The sequence below is a fragment of the Theropithecus gelada genome, chromosome 20 (genome assembly GCF_003255815.1).
Source record: "Theropithecus gelada isolate Dixy chromosome 20, Tgel_1.0, whole genome shotgun sequence".
NCBI classification, from domain to species: domain Eukaryota; kingdom Metazoa; phylum Chordata; class Mammalia; order Primates; family Cercopithecidae; genus Theropithecus; species Theropithecus gelada.
The window spans coordinates 25,736,898-25,754,267 of NC_037688.1; the positions used below are offsets into that span (position 1 = coordinate 25,736,898).

The 17,370-nt window shown below is 56.4% G+C and overlaps 3 protein-coding genes across 5 annotated transcripts in view; 1 reads left to right on the plus strand and 2 right to left on the minus strand.

Moving 5' to 3' along the window:
• PSKH1 (protein serine kinase H1) overlaps positions 1-8,430 on the plus strand; it is a 39,567-nt gene extending 31,137 nt beyond the window's left edge. The window contains exon 3 of the mRNA XM_025370251.1: positions 6,086-8,430. Coding sequence (XP_025226036.1) covers positions 6,086-6,403 — 318 coding nt within the window. The 3' untranslated portion in view covers positions 6,404-8,430. The remainder of the gene's footprint in view (positions 1-6,085) is intronic.
• CTRL (chymotrypsin like) lies at positions 8,322-10,743 on the minus strand. Of its 3 annotated transcripts, XM_025370266.1 has the most exons (7): positions 10,550-10,743; positions 9,879-9,982; positions 9,701-9,780; positions 9,507-9,588; positions 9,161-9,341; positions 8,938-9,071; positions 8,322-8,848 (listed from the first exon to the last, which is right to left on the minus strand). In XM_025370266.1, exons 1-7 carry the CDS (start codon positions 10,599-10,601, stop codon positions 8,687-8,689), a joined length of 795 nt encoding a protein of 264 aa, XP_025226051.1. In that variant the 5' UTR covers positions 10,602-10,743; the 3' UTR covers positions 8,322-8,686. The 3 variants fall into 3 exon arrangements, with proteins under 3 accessions (XP_025226051.1, XP_025226050.1, XP_025226049.1); XM_025370265.1 differs by lacking the exon at positions 9,879-9,982 and having other exon boundaries at positions 9,462-9,524; positions 10,550-10,679; XM_025370264.1 differs by lacking the exon at positions 8,938-9,071 and having other exon boundaries at positions 8,326-8,835; positions 9,219-9,341; positions 10,550-10,679.
• Positions 10,744-13,392: 2,649 nt separating this feature from the next.
• Positions 13,393-15,782, minus strand: PSMB10 (proteasome subunit beta 10). Its single transcript, XM_025370263.1, has 8 exons — positions 15,599-15,782; positions 15,300-15,387; positions 15,116-15,213; positions 14,864-15,004; positions 14,482-14,597; positions 14,312-14,370; positions 13,691-13,842; positions 13,393-13,565 (listed from the first exon to the last, which is right to left on the minus strand). The coding sequence occupies exons 1-8, from the start codon at positions 15,652-15,654 to the stop codon at positions 13,454-13,456; spliced, it is 822 nt and encodes a 273-aa protein (XP_025226048.1). The 5' UTR covers positions 15,655-15,782; the 3' UTR covers positions 13,393-13,453.
• Positions 15,783-17,370: the final 1,588 nt, after the last annotated feature.

Consider the following 17,370-nt stretch of genomic DNA (forward strand, 5'->3'; position numbering starts at 1 on the left):
GGCAGGGACAGGTGGGGGCACACGATTTCATTTTGTTACACATTTCAAGTTTCAGAACACAGCTTTACTAACCTTTAAGTTGTCCCGCCTTTTCTCATTTTAATCTTTATTCTCTGCTTTTTTTTTTTTTTTTTTTTTTTTTTTTTTTTTAATTCTCTACTTGTTTTTAAAACTGCATTCTCTTCCCTCTATTTCTCTCCTCAGACTCTCTCCCCGCACACCCTTCCCTTTTCTGTTGCTGGCCCCTCACCTGCCCTCTGCCGGATTCCAGGGTGGTAGATTCTGTCTGGTCTGGAAGCCCAGATACCAGGATGATGGGTTTTTGACCAGAGGAGGGGATGCTGGCTCTGCTGCCACACAGTGTCTAATTCTGCTGATGCTCTTCGTCGTGGGCAGCATCACAGTTCTTGTTGTCATGCTGCTTTCCTGAGTAAACTCAAAGCCCTGTTTCCAGAATTTCCTCTGTGCCCTTTTCTCTGCTCTCATTCAGGCCCACGTAAGTACAGAAAGGAGGCCTTTGAAGGTGGGAATAGTGGGTCTGAAAATACATCTTGAAATAGAGCTGAGGGAAGAACTGAGTCATGGTAGCAAAGCCCAGGCTTCTTCCTCCCTTCCCATCCCTTCTCTAGCAGTGCTGTGGTGGGGCCACCTTCTCTGCCAGCCAGCCTGCCCCAGAATCGTCATGGGTTAGATAAGGAGCTCAGGGCTCAAGAGGTCAGCTTAAATGCTAGACTCTGTGCTTCGTATGTGGCCATATGAAGGAAAAGGTGGAGAAAAAGGAATCCAGGACTTTAGAAACTGGAAGTGACTTAGAGTTCATGACATTCAGCCCCTTCCTCGTGTTAAAAGTGAAGGCAGTGTGATTTCTGTAAGGCCGATAGAGAAGGTAGAACGAGAACTCAGGTTGCTGGGCTTGCAATCTAACCCTTTAACCTATCCCAGATGCCACTCAGAAGAGACACCAAGGGGCCTTTCTCTCCCAGCCTCACTTGCCAGTAGGCAGCCCTGCCTGCCAGAGGAAGTCTAGGCCACCCTGTAAGCTGTGTTTGCTGCCAGAAAGAAGCAGCTTCCTCCTCTGTCTGCAGCCTGTGCTAGACAGCTGGCACTGTTCTTTGTTTCCTTAGCCCTTTGGCTCAAGGTGAGACTGCTGGCAGTGGCTTGGGTAGTGTTCATTCCAGGCGCTTGTGCCAGATATTAGAGCTAGAGCAAACGAAAAGGGTTGGTGCAGGGGGTCCTCGGGCAGGAGTGGAAAGCCCTTCCTGCTCTGCTGCCTCTCCCTCTCCAGGGGGAGTAGGACTCCACTGCCTAGGAGTGGCTTTAGCGCATCATGGGTAGGGGGATGAGGAAGTCCAGTTGGTAAGGAGGTGCTCACGGAAGAGGTCCCTCCCCATACCCACTGTTGGCATCATTGCTGTTCCAACATCAGGAGCAGGTACCCTAAGTGCAAGGGGAAAAGGACTTTTTGAGGGCCATGGACTCAGAAAGGCAGCCAGCTTGATGGTCGGAATCAGAGTGGAGGTGATGCCCTCCTCCCACAGACCCTGCTTGTCCTCCTCTTGAAGCAGGGCCCAGCCCTCACTCACACAGTAGCCTCCTGGAGTGCTGGGATTAGAGGCATGAGCCACTGACTTGTCCAGAGACTGTGGAAAGGAGAGAGTGGAGGCTGTCACCCTGGGTATGGAAGCTGTTCTCTGATCCCAGAGCAAGGGAAGACCTGAGAGTCTGGGCCTAGAGCCAGCTGACATCTTAGTGTTTCCCTCTGTGCCTTGTGCTCCACGTTGGCCCAGAAGCAGGTGGAAGCCTCAGAGACTGCCCAGGTGGGTCTTGCCACCTGTGCCATCTGTCAGCCAACTGAGGCCATGTGTGTCCCTTGTGTGGCCTCAAATAAGTATACTGAGGCACGAGCTCTGTTCTTCACCCAGAACAAACAGAGTTGTGGAGACGGAAGGGCATGACTTTTCATCATTTTCCCTTTTCTCCTGCTTAGAATGCTTCCCAGCCAGTCAGTCCTTGGCTGACACACATACTTACGTGGCTCCAGGGGAAGCAGGTGGGTTGGGCTGCTAATGTTGAGTGCTTTCTTAGGAGATGCTGAGTTGATGTGGGGCCTGCAGCCTGGCTGTGGGCGAGTGTGGAAAGCCTTACTTTTCTGAGCCCAGTGGGAGGCCTCAGCAGGGCTTCCAGAGGCTGCTATTCTGGAGGTCATCTTAAGCCCCTGCCTGACTGTCAGTGAGCTGGATGAGGACCACCTTCTTGTGTTCAGCCTGACTTTCTTCTGTAGGTTCCTCTGTGTACAAGGGTTAGGCTGGGGGCCAGGTCAGGACGACTTGAGTCACTTTGGCTTGGGGGATCCACCTGGCCCAGCTGCTCACAGCTCTTCAGAGATGGGGAGAGCTGGGACCTGCCAGAGAGGCCAGGCCAGCCCTCAGACAAATGAGTCCATCTGCATTCTGCACACAGCCACACGTCCACAGTAATTGGTGAGGCGAGAATCTTGGGGAGCAGGGGGAGAGGGATCGATCTGGCTGCCGCTCCGCGATCAGCAGGGGTCGATGCCTGCTAGTGTGAGCCTGTGCCACTCTGAAGATGGAGACACTTAAGCCTATAGGGCTGGCCTGGGGAGAGGCCCCTCCAAGACTGCACTGGTGACTTGTTTGGAGTTTCAAGTCCACGGTTTGGCTGGATGTGGATGTGAAATGGTGAGACCTCCAGTCCATCCGTGTTCAGGCTCCTGGCCTCTGTAGGGGAGTTGCCCCTCTTTTGTCTTGGCTGGACCAAGGGGCAGGGGCAGAATCCATGTCCCAGCCCTATTGGGACACCCTGGGCTGTCAACCCTGTCTTGGGGCTGTTCCAGCAACAGGCCAGGCTGAGCTGCAGCGTGCTTCCTAGTGAGTCCTCCTCTTCCTGGAGACTGTAGAAAGCCAACAGGCAGCAGAGGTGTCCCCTGACCCACTCTGTTCAGCTGTGTGTGTGCTGTCTCCGTCAAGCTTCTTTCTGTCTCTCCAGTGGGTAATGGGGGCTACAGTGAATGTCTGTGGTCTGGACTGGCTGCCCCCAGTAGTGGTTCCTTGTATTCAGGGGGCAACCATGGAGCTTTCTTTCTTAAAAGATTTTTTTTAATTTTTGTTTTTCTTTGAGACGGAGTCTTAACCATCTTGTCCAGGGTGATCTTGAATCAAGCAATCCTCCTGCCTCAGACTCCCAAAGTGTTGGGATTACAGGCAGAAGCCACTGCTCCTGGCTTTTGGGGCTTTCTTGAGCTGTTATCCAAAAGCTATTGTGGCAGCTGTCTAGTCCAGTTGCCCTGCATATCGGTCTCAATACCTCAATATGAATCTTTTTTTTTTTTTTTTTTTTTTTTTAGATGGGGTCTTTCTCTGTTCCCCAGGCTGGAGTGCAGTGGTGCGATCTTGGCTCACTGCAACCTCCGCCTCTTGGGTTCAAGCAATTCTTCTGCCTCAGCTTCCTGAGTAGCTGGGACTACAGGCACATACCATGCCCGGCTAATTTTTGTATTTTTAGTAGAGATAGGGTTTCACCATGTTGGCCAGGATGGTCTTGATCTCCTGACCTTGTGATCCACCTGCCTCAGCCTCCCAAAGTGCTGGGATTACAGGTGTGAGCCACCGCGCCCAGCCTTCAATATGAATATTGAAGTACACAAGCCCCCAGGAGACTTACCTGCCTATGTGGGAGGGCTGTTGCTCTCTGCGCCCACCCACAGCCCTTGGATAGTAAGGCATCTATGGGCCTCCGTTGACTGCATGCTCCTGGACCCTCCCTGACTTTCCTCCTCCTCAGGCCCAGCGTCTCCCCAAGTCTCCCCAAGAGTCACTGGGTGCTGCTGGCCCAATAATGAGTCACTGGCCCAATAATGAGGATGACCCTATTAGGTGTGTTTGGGAATGTGGTTCCCTTGTTGCTCCCACTTCAGCTCAGTAAAACTTGGAATAACCTTCCAAAGAGTGGGTGAGGACAGAAGCTGCAGGTAGCCCCAGCCCTTCCTCAGGAAGGTGGAAGCATGTTCTTCCTGCCTCACCCCTCTGTGGCAGTGGGGAAGGGGGTAGGGGAAGAGTTAGAAGTCAAGGGAGCCAGACTAGGGGTAGCAGTAGTCAGTGTGTGTGTGTGTCTGCTACATGGCTGTGCACCTGCCCTGAAGGTGGGCTGTCAGATCCCTGGCATGTTCAGGGGTTCCTCAAGGTGAAGGGTACCATGGGTGGAACAGGCAGACCTCAGCTGGCAGGAAGGAAAGTGATGGCACCCTTAGCGTCCCTGTTGAGTCATCTGCAGCATGCTCAGGAAAGGTCCTAGCTGCCTACCCTTTGGGTAGGCATCAGAGCCTGTGCCAAAAGTGCTCCTAGGAGATGCAGGGATGCAAGGACTCACCTGGCTAAGCCCCAAGGCCTGGAAGCAGCTTCGGGAAAGGGCACCCATCCGGCAGCACCGTGGGTTGTTTACTCGCTGAGCCCGTGCCTGCTGAGTGCTTCCTATATGTGCAGCACCAGGCACTGGGGCTCATCCAGCTCAGCATGATCTCATGGGAATAATAAACCAACATGAAATTGCAGTCTCAAGTTACAGCTGGAATAATTGTTGGAAGCACTGGGGGCTAAGAGGGAGTCTGAGCAAGTGTCTTTTACCCTGAGAACCTGAGGATCCAGCCAGGTGAAGACAGCATGCAGCCTGAGGCCCTGAGACAGACAGCTGCTGGGTTCACAGCTGAGATGAGGCAGCCCCGGGTGCACGTGGTAGAGTGGGCTTTGTGGAGTTCCTCCCAGGGGACAGAATGTACTAAAATGAGGCTGGGCCGGGCGCGGTGGCTCAAGCCTGTAATCCCAGCACTTTGGGAGGCCGAGACGGGCAGATCACAAGGTCAGGAGATCAAGACTATCCTGGCTAACACGGTGAAACCCCGTCTCTACTAAAAAAAATACAAAAAACGGCCGGGCGCGGTGGCTCACGCCTGTAATCCCAGCACTTTGGGAGGCCGAGACGGGTGGATCACGAGGTCAGGAGATCGAGACCATCCTGGCTAACACGGTGAAACCCCGTCTCTACTAAAAAAATACAAAAAACTAGCCGGGCGAGGTGGCGGGCGCCTGTAGTCCCAGCTACTCGGGAGGCTGAGGCAGGAGAATGGCGTGAACCCGGGAGGCGGAGCTTGCAGTGAGCTGAGATCCGGCCACTGCACTCCAGCCTGGGCGACAGAGCGAGACTCCGTCTCAAAAAAAAAAAAAAATACAAAAAACTAGCTGGGCGAGGTGGCGGGCGCCTGTAGTCCCAACTACTCGGGAGGCTGAGGCAGGAGAATGGCGTAAACCCAGGAGGCGGAGCTTGCAGTGAGCCGAGATTGCGCCACTGCACTCCAGCCTGGGAGACACAGCGAGACTCCGTCTCAAAAAAAAAAAAAAAAAATGAGGCTGGCGCACAGCACTGCCAGGAGCCCTTTGTGGCTTAGAGAAGTAATGAGGGCTGGAGGGTGCCACTGAGAAGGGTCCTGGTTCCTGCCTGGTCCCGGGAGTACCTGCCCTCAGCCAACGGGGAAATCTAGTTGCCTTGAGTTGTTTCCTTTCCTCCCCACGCTGGGAGGCGGAGGCAGGGAGTAGTGGTCTCCTACCGCTGCTTTGGCAGTTGGAGAGAGGTTGGACCTTCTCTGTAAGGACTGGGAAGTTCCCCTCTAAGTGGCCTGATCCTGGTCATCCAGAGATTGGAGCTTCAATCTGACTTAGGATGTGGTGGAAAAGTTTGAGTCATTCTCTTACATTCCCCTGAGTTACGATACTCCTGGGGCAGGTTGGGGGGTCTTGGCAGAGGCCATCTCCCTGAGCCAGGCTTTGGGTCCGGTGCACCATAGAAGTTTGCTCCCTGGGAGAGTGGACGGGTCCTTTCCTTCCTTGCCAGACTCCATCACCTGGAGAGCAGCCCCTGTTCAGCCTGGGCCGGCGTTGGGCAGGGAGGCCCCAAGCACTACATGAGAGGAGGGGCAGCACCTCAGGAAAGTGGAGGGATGCTGGGTAGTGGCCTCATCCAGATGGGGTGGGCAGTGTCGGATACTCTCACTCTAATGCTTGTCCTTGGTCTCTAGCCCTGGCCTAGTGTGTCCAACCTGGCCAAGGACTTCATTGACCGCCTGCTGACAGTGGACCCTGGAGCCCGTATGACTGCACTGCAGGCCCTGAGGCACCCGTGGGTGGTGAGCATGGCTGCCTCTTCATCCATGAAGAACCTGCACCGCTCCATATCCCAGAACCTCCTCAAACGTGCCTCCTCGCGCTGCCAGAGCACCAAATCTGCCCAGTCCACGCGTTCCAGCCGCTCCACACGCTCCAACAAGTCACGCCGTGTGCGGGAGCGGGAGCTGCGGGAGCTCAACCTGCGCTACCAACAGCAGTACAATGGCTGAGCCGCCTGGCTCTGCATACATGCAGCATGGCCCAGCCTGGCCACACACTGCGGTGCCATCTGTGCCTGATGCCCTCTCTGGAGATAGGCTCATGTAGCCCGCAGTAGGTGAAGAATGTCTGGCTCCGGCCCTTTCTCTGTGCCCTCAGCAGCCCCTGTCCTCACTATGGACCTGGGCCAGGTGTGACAGAGTGGAGGTAGCCCAGGGGGCTGTGACTCCCCCTGAACTGAGAGCCTGGCTTGGCACTGATACCCCTCTTGGTGGGCAGCTGCTCTGGTGGAGCTGGGAAGGGATAGGACCTGGCATTCACTGTCTTCCTTGCCCTTTGACTCTTCCCAAATCAAAGGGGCGTGCAGTGCTGGGTGAAGTGTTCTGTGGCCTCAGGACCCTTTGGGACAGTTACTTCTGGGACCCCCTTTCCTCCACAGAGCCCCTCTCCCTGGCTCCACACATTCCCATGCATCCTGATCCTTCAGATTGTGCTCCAGTGGGAGACCCTGGTAGGCACAAAGCTTGTGCCTTGATTGAAACCGTAGCCCCTAGCTAGATCCAAACAACCCTCCACCTCGCAATCAAGATCTGTCTTCCTTCATGGTGCCCTGAGGGAGCCTTCCTGGTCCCAGGACCTCTGGTGGTAGGGCCATGGCGTGGACTTTCACCCTTCTGGACTCTGTGGCCATGCTGGTCGTCGGCTTGCCCAGGCTTCAACCTCTTCAGACTCTGAGGGGTCTCTGCCCACCAGCCCACTGCCCTTGGTGCCTTCTTTGTAGAGTCTACTGCTACCTCCCTCTCCCCATTGGATGTTCATTCCATTCCCCAGGTGCCTCCTTCCCAACTGGGAGGGGTTAAAGGGAGCCCCACTGCTGCTACCTGGGGGATAGGGCACCTGGGGGCCAAGGCAGAGGGCAGGGGGCCCCTCCCCATTAGGGTCCAGTGTCAGCCTGGGTTCTATCCTTTGGTGCAGCCCATTGCCCTTTCCCTTCAGGGTCTGTCGCTCCCTCCTCTGCAGCTGCACAAAGACGCCATCTGGTGTCTGCATGGGTGTTGGCAACCTGGGAGTGATCACTGCACACCCATTGTGCACACCCGCTCATCATGCACACCTGTAGTCCTCCACGAAGACATGGGAAGGTAGGAGTTGCTGCCCTGGGGGAGGGTCCCAGGCTGCTCACCTCTCCCCTTCTGAGCTTCTGCGCACCCCTCCCTGGAACTTAGCCATACTGTGTGACCTGCCTCTGAACCCTGGGTGCCTGGGGCACTGCCTTCTGACACCTGGCCTTGCCCCATCCACCCTGTGCTGCTTCCCTTCACAGCATTAACCTTCCAGTCTGGGTCCCGCTGAGTCGAAAGCTGGAAGGAGCCCCTGTGGGAGGTGGGTGGGGTTGGGTGGCTGCTTTCCCAGAGGCCTGAGGCAGAACCGTCCCCGTTTCTGTTGTGGTATCTCCCCCACCACAAACCAGGCTGGAACCCAAGCCCCTCCCTCCACAGCTGCCTTCAGTGGGTAGAATGGGGCCAGGGCCCAGCTTTGGCCTTGGGTCAACTGCAGGGCCCCTAGCATTGGGGGAGGGTTTGGCTCCCACTCAGCTTCTGCCAGTTGGCAGCCTGGGCCAGGCCCTCCTCTTCCTGCATGTGCCACCTACAGTGGGAAACAAAACTAAAGAGACCACTCTGTGCCAAGTCAACTGTGCCTTAGACACACCCTCCTGCTGTCCTCACTGCCCCCTGGGCAGGAGGCAGTGGAGAACCAAGCCCCATGGCCTCAGGATTTCCTCCCAGTTCCCTAACTGTCTCTGAGGACCTGAAGCTCTGGGGATTATGTTCTCTCTCACCCAGGGTGGGCCTGGTCCTGAGGGCGGGACAGGGGGTTTGGAGATGTGGGCCTTTGATAGACCCACTTGGGCCTTCATGCCGTGGACCATGGATGGAGAATGTGCAGTTATTTATTATGCGTATTCAGTTTGTAAATGTATCCTCTGTATTCAGTAAACAGGCTGCCTCTCCAGGGAGGGCTGCCATTCATTCCAACAGCTCTGGCTTCTTGCTGTAGGACCAAGGGGTTGCCCTGGAGGAGGGGTGGGGTCCCTGGCCTGGGCATGACTACTCTAGGAAGAGCCACTGCTACTCAAGGAGCCACTCAGCCCCGTCCATGCCAGAAGTCCAAGTAGGGAGTCGAACCCTCAACAGCCTCTGCTTTCTCCTGAGCCAGGAAGACAGACACGAATGCATGATGGGACAGGGCCTGGGTCTTTAATGGGTTGAGCTGGGGAGGGGCCTGTGGTGGGCTCAGTTGTAGGCAATGACCTGGTTGATCCAGGCGCTGAACTTGCTAACTCGAGTATACACGGCAGGTGCGCGCACATTGCAGTTTTTGGTACCCCAGGAGACAATACCAATAAGCACCCACGTGTTTCCCTTCTGGCAGACAAGAGGGCCTCCGGAGTCACCCTGAGAGGGAAGAGGGAGGGAGAAGTGAGTGTGGGGGATTGGGGAGGTGTGCCATAGGACAGCGCAGAGGACCGGGTGCTGGGGCTCACCTGGCATGAGGAAGCACCTGCGCCACCTGCACAGATCATGGAGTCAGTGATATCTGAGCCCCAGTACTGCCGGCACTGATTCACAGTGACCAGGGGTAAAGCCACCTGCTGCAGACGTGCTGGTGTCACATTGCCTGTGGGCCAGGAGGGGTAGTCAGGTGGGGCCCAGAACACTGGTCCCCACCCCAGTCCTCCCACCCTGAGCTTTGGCCTGAGTTCCTACCCACGCCACTGAGGCGACCCCAGCCGGTGGTGACACACGTGAGGCCTTCAGTCAGAACCTCGTTTGAGGATGCCAGGCAAACTGGCGAGATGCGTGTTGTGTACTGGGCTGGTGAGGCGAGCTTCAGCAGTGTCACGTCATTGTTCATGGTGGTAGGGTTCCAGCTAGGGTGTGTAATGGCCTGTGGGGTCAGAAACAGTCCATGTTGGGCTGGGGTGGGCCCCGGCACCTGGGGCTGATGGGTGCTGAGCAGGGTAGGCCAGGGCGTGTCCTGAATTCCCCGTTCCCAGCACCCATCCACTTGCACTGCCCACTTTTCCTCCGTGTCTGCAACCCAGGCACTCACCTGAGAGATGGACAGAACCTGCAAGGGCTCAGCGTTCGACGATAGGTCATGCTCGCCCAGGACAACAAAGTGGCGGCCAGGGCTGCAGAGGGGTGGGGTTAGGCAGCTGCAGGGAGGCCAGAGCGAGAGGGGGACAGCCAGGGGAGGAGGCAGGAAGAGGCGAGGGGCGGGGCAGGTGGAGTGCAGGTGCTCACCTGACATTGCAGTGGGCAGCAGTGACCACCCAAGACTGGCTGATGAGAGAACCACCGCAAAAGTGGAAGCCGCTGCTGTCCTGGGGTCAGGGCTCAGAGGTCAGAGTGGGGTTGGGCTGGTTAGGCTGCCCCTAGGCATGACGTACCCAGGACCCTGCCCACCCCTCCGGTGGTATACCTGCAGGGACACCTGCCAGGGCCAGGAGCCTGGTACTGCATTCTCCCCGTTGACAATCCTCTGGCTGAAGCTCAGGGCTGGTTTGATGGCAGGAACACCGCAGCCTGGCCATTGGGCTAATGAGGACCTGCTTCCTATGCCTCAGCCCACCTTTCCCCGCCTCCTTCTGGGTGCCCGAGGCTGTGCACCCCAGATAGGTCAGTCAAGAGGGTACAACACTACCCCTTTCCCAACAGGGTACATGCAGGCACCTTCGGGCCCCACAGCTATCTTGGTTATCCCCATCCAACCAGTCCCCCAGTGCTTCTGTTCTCTCACATCTTTCTCCAGCCTAGTCCCCGCTGTTCCCCATCTCTACCCCTGGTCTCTCTGCCCGCTCCAGGCCTGAACAGTACATACCCTTCATGCAGCCAGAAGGTTATTTCTAAAAGTCATGGGCAGCTCTTCCTGTCTCAGCTTCCTAAACACTCCCGGGCTCCAGGGCCTTGCTCAAGCTCTGGTCCTATTCGTGAGACTCCCCCACCCCTGCTCCCCTGCCCTGGCATATCCTGTTTCCTTTGCCCACTCTGTCCACCTTTGTCCCTCCCAGCCAGCCTGGCCCCTTCCCTGGGCTAGTGCTGGGAGCTGAGTTGTTCCCAGGTGTGAATCAGGGCTGGTCCTGGCCCACTCACCCCAGGAGGAACCGAGGAGAACCAGGCTTAGGGTCAGGCTGAGCAGCAGCATCGTGGCAGATGTGAGGTTGGGAGCTGGGCCTGGCTTTATGGGTCTTCTCGTCCTTGAGCTAAAGCTCCAGGCCTGAGGCCAGGCCAGCTGTGTAGACTTAGCCACCTCCCACGCTCCAGTCAAGAGAGGCCCTTTAGGCAAGGTCCCCTGACCCAGGCCTATACTTATCGGACAGAGCCCAGGTGTGAGGCTCTCACCTCTGCCACCTCCCAAAGCCTGGCCTCTAATTGGCTCCCAGAACCACCTCCCATTCCAAATGTTGAGCCCTGGGTACCGAGGGCAGATGGTTAAATTAGGTCTATAGTGACAACCTGGTGGCTGGGATCAGAGGAGTCTCCCAGGGCTATCAAAGGCACCAGGCTCTCAGAGAAGGCCACTCAGCATCCAGGGTGTTCTGACTGGTGGAGGGAATGCTCACTGTGGTCGACTTTGCTGTGAAGGGTCAGGGGCCGTGAGGTTCTGGCAGGTTGGGAGTCCTAACACATCATCTCAGTGGTTCCTCATCCGTTTGGAACAGGAGTCACAGGTCTGCTCAGAGATGGTGACTCTCACACCAGCACGTGGTTGAGTTGGACACAAACCTGCATTTGTCTGGCACTGAAGCCCCCAGTCTTTTTTTTTTTTTTTGAGACAGAGTCTCACTCTTCGCCCAGGCTGGAGTGCAGTGGCTCGATCTTGGCTCACTGCAAGCTCCGCCTCCCGGGTTCACACCATTCTCCTGCCTCAGCCTCCCGTGTAGCTGGGACTACAGGCGCCCGCCACCATGCCCGGCTAATCTTTTGTATTTTTAGTGGAGATGGGATTTCACTGTGTTAGCCAGGATGGTCTGGATCTCCTGACTTTGTGATCCACCCACCTCGGCCTCCCAGAGTGCTGGGATTACAGGCGTGAGCCACCGAGCTCGGCCAAGAAGCCCCCACTCTTAACAATGAGATGATGCTTGTGAAGTGCCTGGCATTTAGGAGGGCAAAGTGTGAGCTCTTGGTGCCTGGCAGACCCTGAACTGAGGCTGCAGTTGGAGGTGGAGAGTGACAGCCATCAAAACTCTGCCACCCTCTCTAGGCCTTGGGGCTCCCATGGGCAAGCCCCTGGTGTCTGCAGCCCATTTGTTACTGAGATGCAGGCCAAGCTTGAAGGGAGAAGACACCCTGTGTGTAGAATTCCAACAGGTGCATTGGCTGGCCTGCTTCCGGGAGTGTGAGGGCTTTAACTGATTCAAGAACAGATCACGGCTGGGTGTGGTGGCTTACGCCTGTAATGCCAAAACTTTGGGAGGCAGAGGTAGGAGGCTTGATTGCAGGAGTTCGAGACCAGCCTGGGCAACGTGATGAAACCCTGTCTCTACAAAAAAAGTTTTTTAATTAAAAAATGATCTGGGCATGGTGGTACACACCTGTAGTCCCAGCAACTGAGAAGGCTGAGGCAGGAGGGATCACTTGAGCCCTTTTCAAGGCTGCAGTGAGTCATGAGTGCACCACTACATTCCAGCCTGGGCGATGGAGCTAGACCCCGTCTCAAAAACAAGAAACCGCATCATTTAAAAAAGGAGATGAATTGGCCAGGCGCAGTGGCTCACGCCTGTAATCCCAGCACTTTGGGAGGCCAAGACGGGCGGATCACGAGGTCAGGAGATCGAGACCATCCTGGCTAACACAGTGAAACCCTGTCTTTACTAAAAATACAAAAAATAGCTGGGCGTGGTGGCGGGCGCCTATAGTCCCAGCTACTCAGGAGGCTGAGGCAGGAGAATGGCGTGAACCCGGGAGGCAGAGCTTGCAGTGAGCCAAGATCACGCCACTGCACTCCAGCCTCGGTGACAGAGCAAAACTCTAAGAAAAAAAAAGATGAATTAATGGATAGAGAGATGGATAGATGATAAAGCAAATATAACAAAATACTATCAGGTCTGTGGTGACCTGACAGTGTATGGGTATTCAATATACAACTCTACTTTCCTGTTACATTTACAAATATTCATAATAGAATGTTGGGGCTCAGGGAGCAGTCAGCGGCCCAGGGATGTCCAGCCTGGCATAGACCCTCCCTGGAGCCTGGGCCGACTCTCCCTGACAGTTCTGAAGCTGCAGTGGAGTTCATCTGTTTGTTCTCACTAAGGGCAGGATGCTCTTGCTGGCACCCAGCAGCCAGGCCTGAGACTCAGCAGGGGCCCAGCAAAGGTTTGTTGGAGAAATGTGTCCTCTCTCCCCATGTGAGTCCTGTGAGCCTTCTTAACCCGGAAAACTTGGAGTCACAAGCCCAGCATGTGCAGACAGAAGCCAAGCTTCAGGTGAGCAGTGCAGGCATGCCTCGCCATCTGAGGGGTGTCACCGGTAAAGATGTTGTGAGGTTGAGAAGTGCTTGGTGAGAACTTGCCTTGGAGTCAGGGAGTGGCTCCTCTTGTCAGCACTTTAGCCCTCAGTGAGGCCTTACTGAAAGGTATGAGCTTTGTCCTGGGCCACTGAGGAGCCATGGAAAGTCCCTAGGAGGGGTCATGGGGTCTTTCGTGTTTTACAAGTCTCCAGTGGACTAGAGGGCAAGAGCAAGGCAGTGGAGTGATGGGGGAGCCTCCAAGATGTGGAGTCAGAAGGAAGGTTTGGATGGAGATGAAGCCTGCAATGCTGGCCAGGGCTGGGGTTCTGGAGTTGTAGGTGCCTGAGGTGATGAGTGAAGAGCATCTCTTAGGCCAGACACTAGAGCTATGGGAAGTAATGGTCCCTGCAGGGACGCCTTAGCTACAGAGCCCTGCTGGCTGCCTGCCTACCCTACTCCACTCAAGAATGACACAGCCATCTGTTTAACTGTATTTTCTGGGTTTATTCCCCCTTGTTCCAAGCTCTAAGCCTCAACCTATTTTACTCCACCTCCATAGCCTGCACAGTTTCCTCCACTAGCTCCAGGGTTAGTGGCTTCACGGTTTGGGTCAGGACAGCTGTGGTTCCAGGCACAAAGTGGTAGCGGCCAGACCTGGGAGAGAGGAGGGACGGCCTCTGAACATGGGCCTGTCATGTGGCCCATCCCCTTCTTGCAGCCCTCCATCTCCCCTGCTGCAGCCCCACACATCCCTGTGGTACCCCATCTCCAGCACTCACCTCTTCACGGGCTCTGTGGGTGAGCTCAGTGTCCGCAGCAGCTTGGCGCCAGTCTTCGTGATCACACATGCGTCCACATTGCCTCCGGAGCCCAGGTCACCCAAGATTCCGGCGGTGATGGCTTCCACCAGCAGCCCCTGAGCGGCCTCTAGCTGCGGTGATGAGTGTGTGAGGCCTGACGGGCCCTCTGCTGTTAACTTAGGCTACAGCCTGGGGACTTGCCTGTCCACTCACCCAATCTGGTCTTGCACCCCAAACCCCCACTGTGTTTCTCCCTCTGAGCCTTAGCCACCTCTGAGGCAATATCACCTGCTTCCATCCCACCCCAAACAAAATGTAGGCTCCAGACGTTGATATAAGTGTGACCCTACTGGTCCTTCCCTCCGCCCTCGGCTCCAAAAGATCCTCTGTGAGCTTCGACTTCTCCCAACCATCCAGGCTTTGGTATTGGACGGTGTTGTGCCAGGACCGCACTTCTCTGCCCTTACTCCACTCACCCTTCAGTGGTCACCACCTCCAAGCCTTCCCCCACCTCCACACCGGGCTAGGGTCCTGTGCTCCCCCAGCTCCCGGGTGCACATCCCACCAGCGACCACATAGTTGGGGACAGAGGCCGCTCACCGTCATGTTCGGCTGGAACCGGTCTTCTAGTACCGCCAGGGCCTCGCCCTGGCCAGAGCCTGAAGGCAGGAGAACCATCTGAAGTCAACCGCTGCCACCCAGTTTGGAGTACAACCGTGAGGCCAAGGTCACAGGGGCAGGGTTCGAGGAGAAGGGACAGAAGTGCTCACCCAGGGCTGTGAAGGGCAGACGGCTGTAGGAGCCATGGGGATGCACGCTGTAGAGCTGCGGTCCAGTCAGGTCTACGCCGCCCACGATCAGCGATGCACCCACGTGGCCCCGGTACCTGCTCGAGGATGGGCGGGGTCGGTCACAAGCGGGGGCCTAGGCCCCGCCCCTCTGTGCCTCCGCCCTTAGGTACTATCCCCGTCCCTTCCTGTGATGTGGCGCCCGATGACTGACATGGCCTTTTCCGATAGCCCAGCTTCTCTTGGGCTGGCCTCTTCCGGTCACCTGGCCCGTCGCGGCCCCGCCCCCCTTTCTGTCCCGCCTTCCATCGGCCCCGTGCCGGCAACGACCCCTCCGGGGATCCTGTTAGCCCCGCCCCCGCACCGGAAGAGCGTCTGGCACAGGACGCGAGTGACCGTGGCCACGCGGGGCTCTCGGCCCGTGGATAGCGCGTGTAGCTCCATCTTGGACGCCACCATCCTTGTGGTCATCTCGGCGTCAGCGGCTACTCCAGCCCCACAGCAGCTGAGGGAAAAGGGAGGATCGGTGTGGGCAGGACTGGCACGTGCCGGGACCGGAGTGGGAACGAGGGGGCCGTTCTCTTTTGCGTGAGGGAACTGGGCTGGTGAGTCTCACTAGATTTTGGGGGCGATGAAGTGGATCTTCTCACAGCTCTTGTCCGCCACGACCGAATCGTTAGTGGCTCGAGTGTCGGCGCCCAGAATGACTCCGTCCTGAGGAGAGGGAGGGACCGCAGCCTCAGTGCCTGCTCGATACTCCCGGCTCCCCTCCAGCTTCCCTGTCCTTCCCCGCTGCTCACTTGGAACACAAGGCCCGCGATGGTTGTCCCGGTCTTGCGTGCATGAGGGACCTTGAGCCCCGGGAGGACGCGTTCCAAGGATGCATTTCTGGAAACGGAGGAGAGCGCCCAGGTTTCGGCTCTGCTTCCAGTACCCCTGTTGCTTCCCCTAACCTGGTCCCCGTCTCCCTCATCTTCCGGGGTAAGCCTGGAACCCAAGTCGCCCAACACACCCTCCCCCACCCCCAGCCAGGAAAAAAGGCCACGACCAAGCAGAGGTGACTCAGGAGTGATCGTCCCCTCCCCAGCCCCCGCTTCACCTTTGGCAGTTCTCGAAGGAGAAGCCCCCTCGGGGCTCCAAGGCTGGCTTCAGCATCTTGGGGCAGGCAGAGCGGATTAGGGGTCGCGGGTGGATGAGTCAGTCAGACAAGTGGGGCCAGTGAGGAACTAAAAAGTCCTCTGCTAGGCTTGACGTCTGTCCTTCCTACTTTCGCTTTCGCCTTTACCCTTCAAAGGCCCGTGGCGGTTTTCTGCATCTTGTCTTTCACTTTCGGCTTCACTTGTGGCTCTGAGCATTTGGAGAACCGGGGGATGTCCCTTGCTGTGCCCTCTGTGCTGCTCACAGGGTCCTCTGTTGGATAGAGATTCAAATCTCTTCCCTTCTGGACATTGTTCAGGTCCTCCTCCCCCTCCATCTGAGCCCCCTGCTCTTACCCTAGCCTCAACTCTGACCTCCAGTCCCAGCATAATAAAGCTCTCAGAGCCTTGGCCAAGTCTGCATTGTTGCTGGCCACCCAGTAGCATCAGGCATGGCTGACTTTTGTTCCTTGTCACCTTTCTTCCAACTCTTGCCTCTTTTGTTGCCTTCACTCCTCTGTGAAACCTCAAACACAGGCTCAGTCTTCAGCCACAGGGACCCTGGTCTTTCCATCTTCCATCTCAGGTGACATCTTCCCCCTCTCAAGAGGGGCATCATGGGTGCTGGGTTCCACTCACGGCCAAGCCTTGTTATTTCACCTCCCCAGTGACCTCTTGTCTGCACACATCTTTCTCCTAGCACTTCTCGTCTCAGCTAGCAACCTCTCCCACCTGGACATTGCACTGGCCTCCCTGATTACCTTGCGATTCTTGCCCCCTACCTCAGGCTACACCTTACCCTGCAGAGAGTGGGTCTTTCTGAATTGGAAATCTGGTCACACTCTTTCTCTGGTTTAAACCCTTCAGCAATCTGGGCCTGATGGCTCACACCTGTAATCCCAGCACTTTGGAAGCCCGGGAGTTCGAGGCTGCAGTGAGTACGGATCATGCCATTGCACTCCAGCCTGGGCAACAGACCCCATCTCAAAAGGGGGAAAAAAAGACTTAGGTTTGAGCCTAAGAGCAGCACGCAGCTGCCAAAGGGTTTACTTTTTTTTTTTTTTTTTTGAGACGGGGTCTTACTCTGTTGCCCAGGCTGGAGTACAGTGGTGCGATCTCATTTCACTGGAACCTCTGCCTCCCAGGCACAAGCACTCTTCCACCTCAGCCTCCTGAATAGCTGGGATCACAGGCACACACCACCATGCCTGGCTAATTTTTTGTATTTTTTTTTTTTGGTGGAGATGGGGTTTCACCATGTTGCCCAGGCTGGTCTTGAACTCCTGAGCTCAGGTGATCCACCCTCCTCAGCCTCCCAAAGTGCTTGGCTTACAACCATGAACCACCATGGTTGGTTGTGCCTGGCCTATTTTACTTTTTTTTTTTTTTTTTGAGACGGAGTCTTGCTCTGTCGCCCAGGCTGGAGTGCAGTGCCGCGATCTCAGCTCATTGCAAGCTCCGCCTCCCGGGTTCACACCATTCTCCTGCCTCAGCCTCCCGAGTAGCTGGGACTACAGGCGCCCGCCACCACGCCCGGCTAATTTTTTATATGTTTAGGAGAGACGGGGTTTCACTGTGTTAGCCAGGATGGTCTCGATCTCCTGACCTCGTGATCTGCCCGTCTCGGCCTCCCAAAGTGCTGGGATTACAGGCGTGAGCCACCGCGCCCAGCCCACTACCTCTTTTTTTTCTTTGACACAAGGTCTTGCTGTTGCGCAGGCTGGAGTGCCATGGC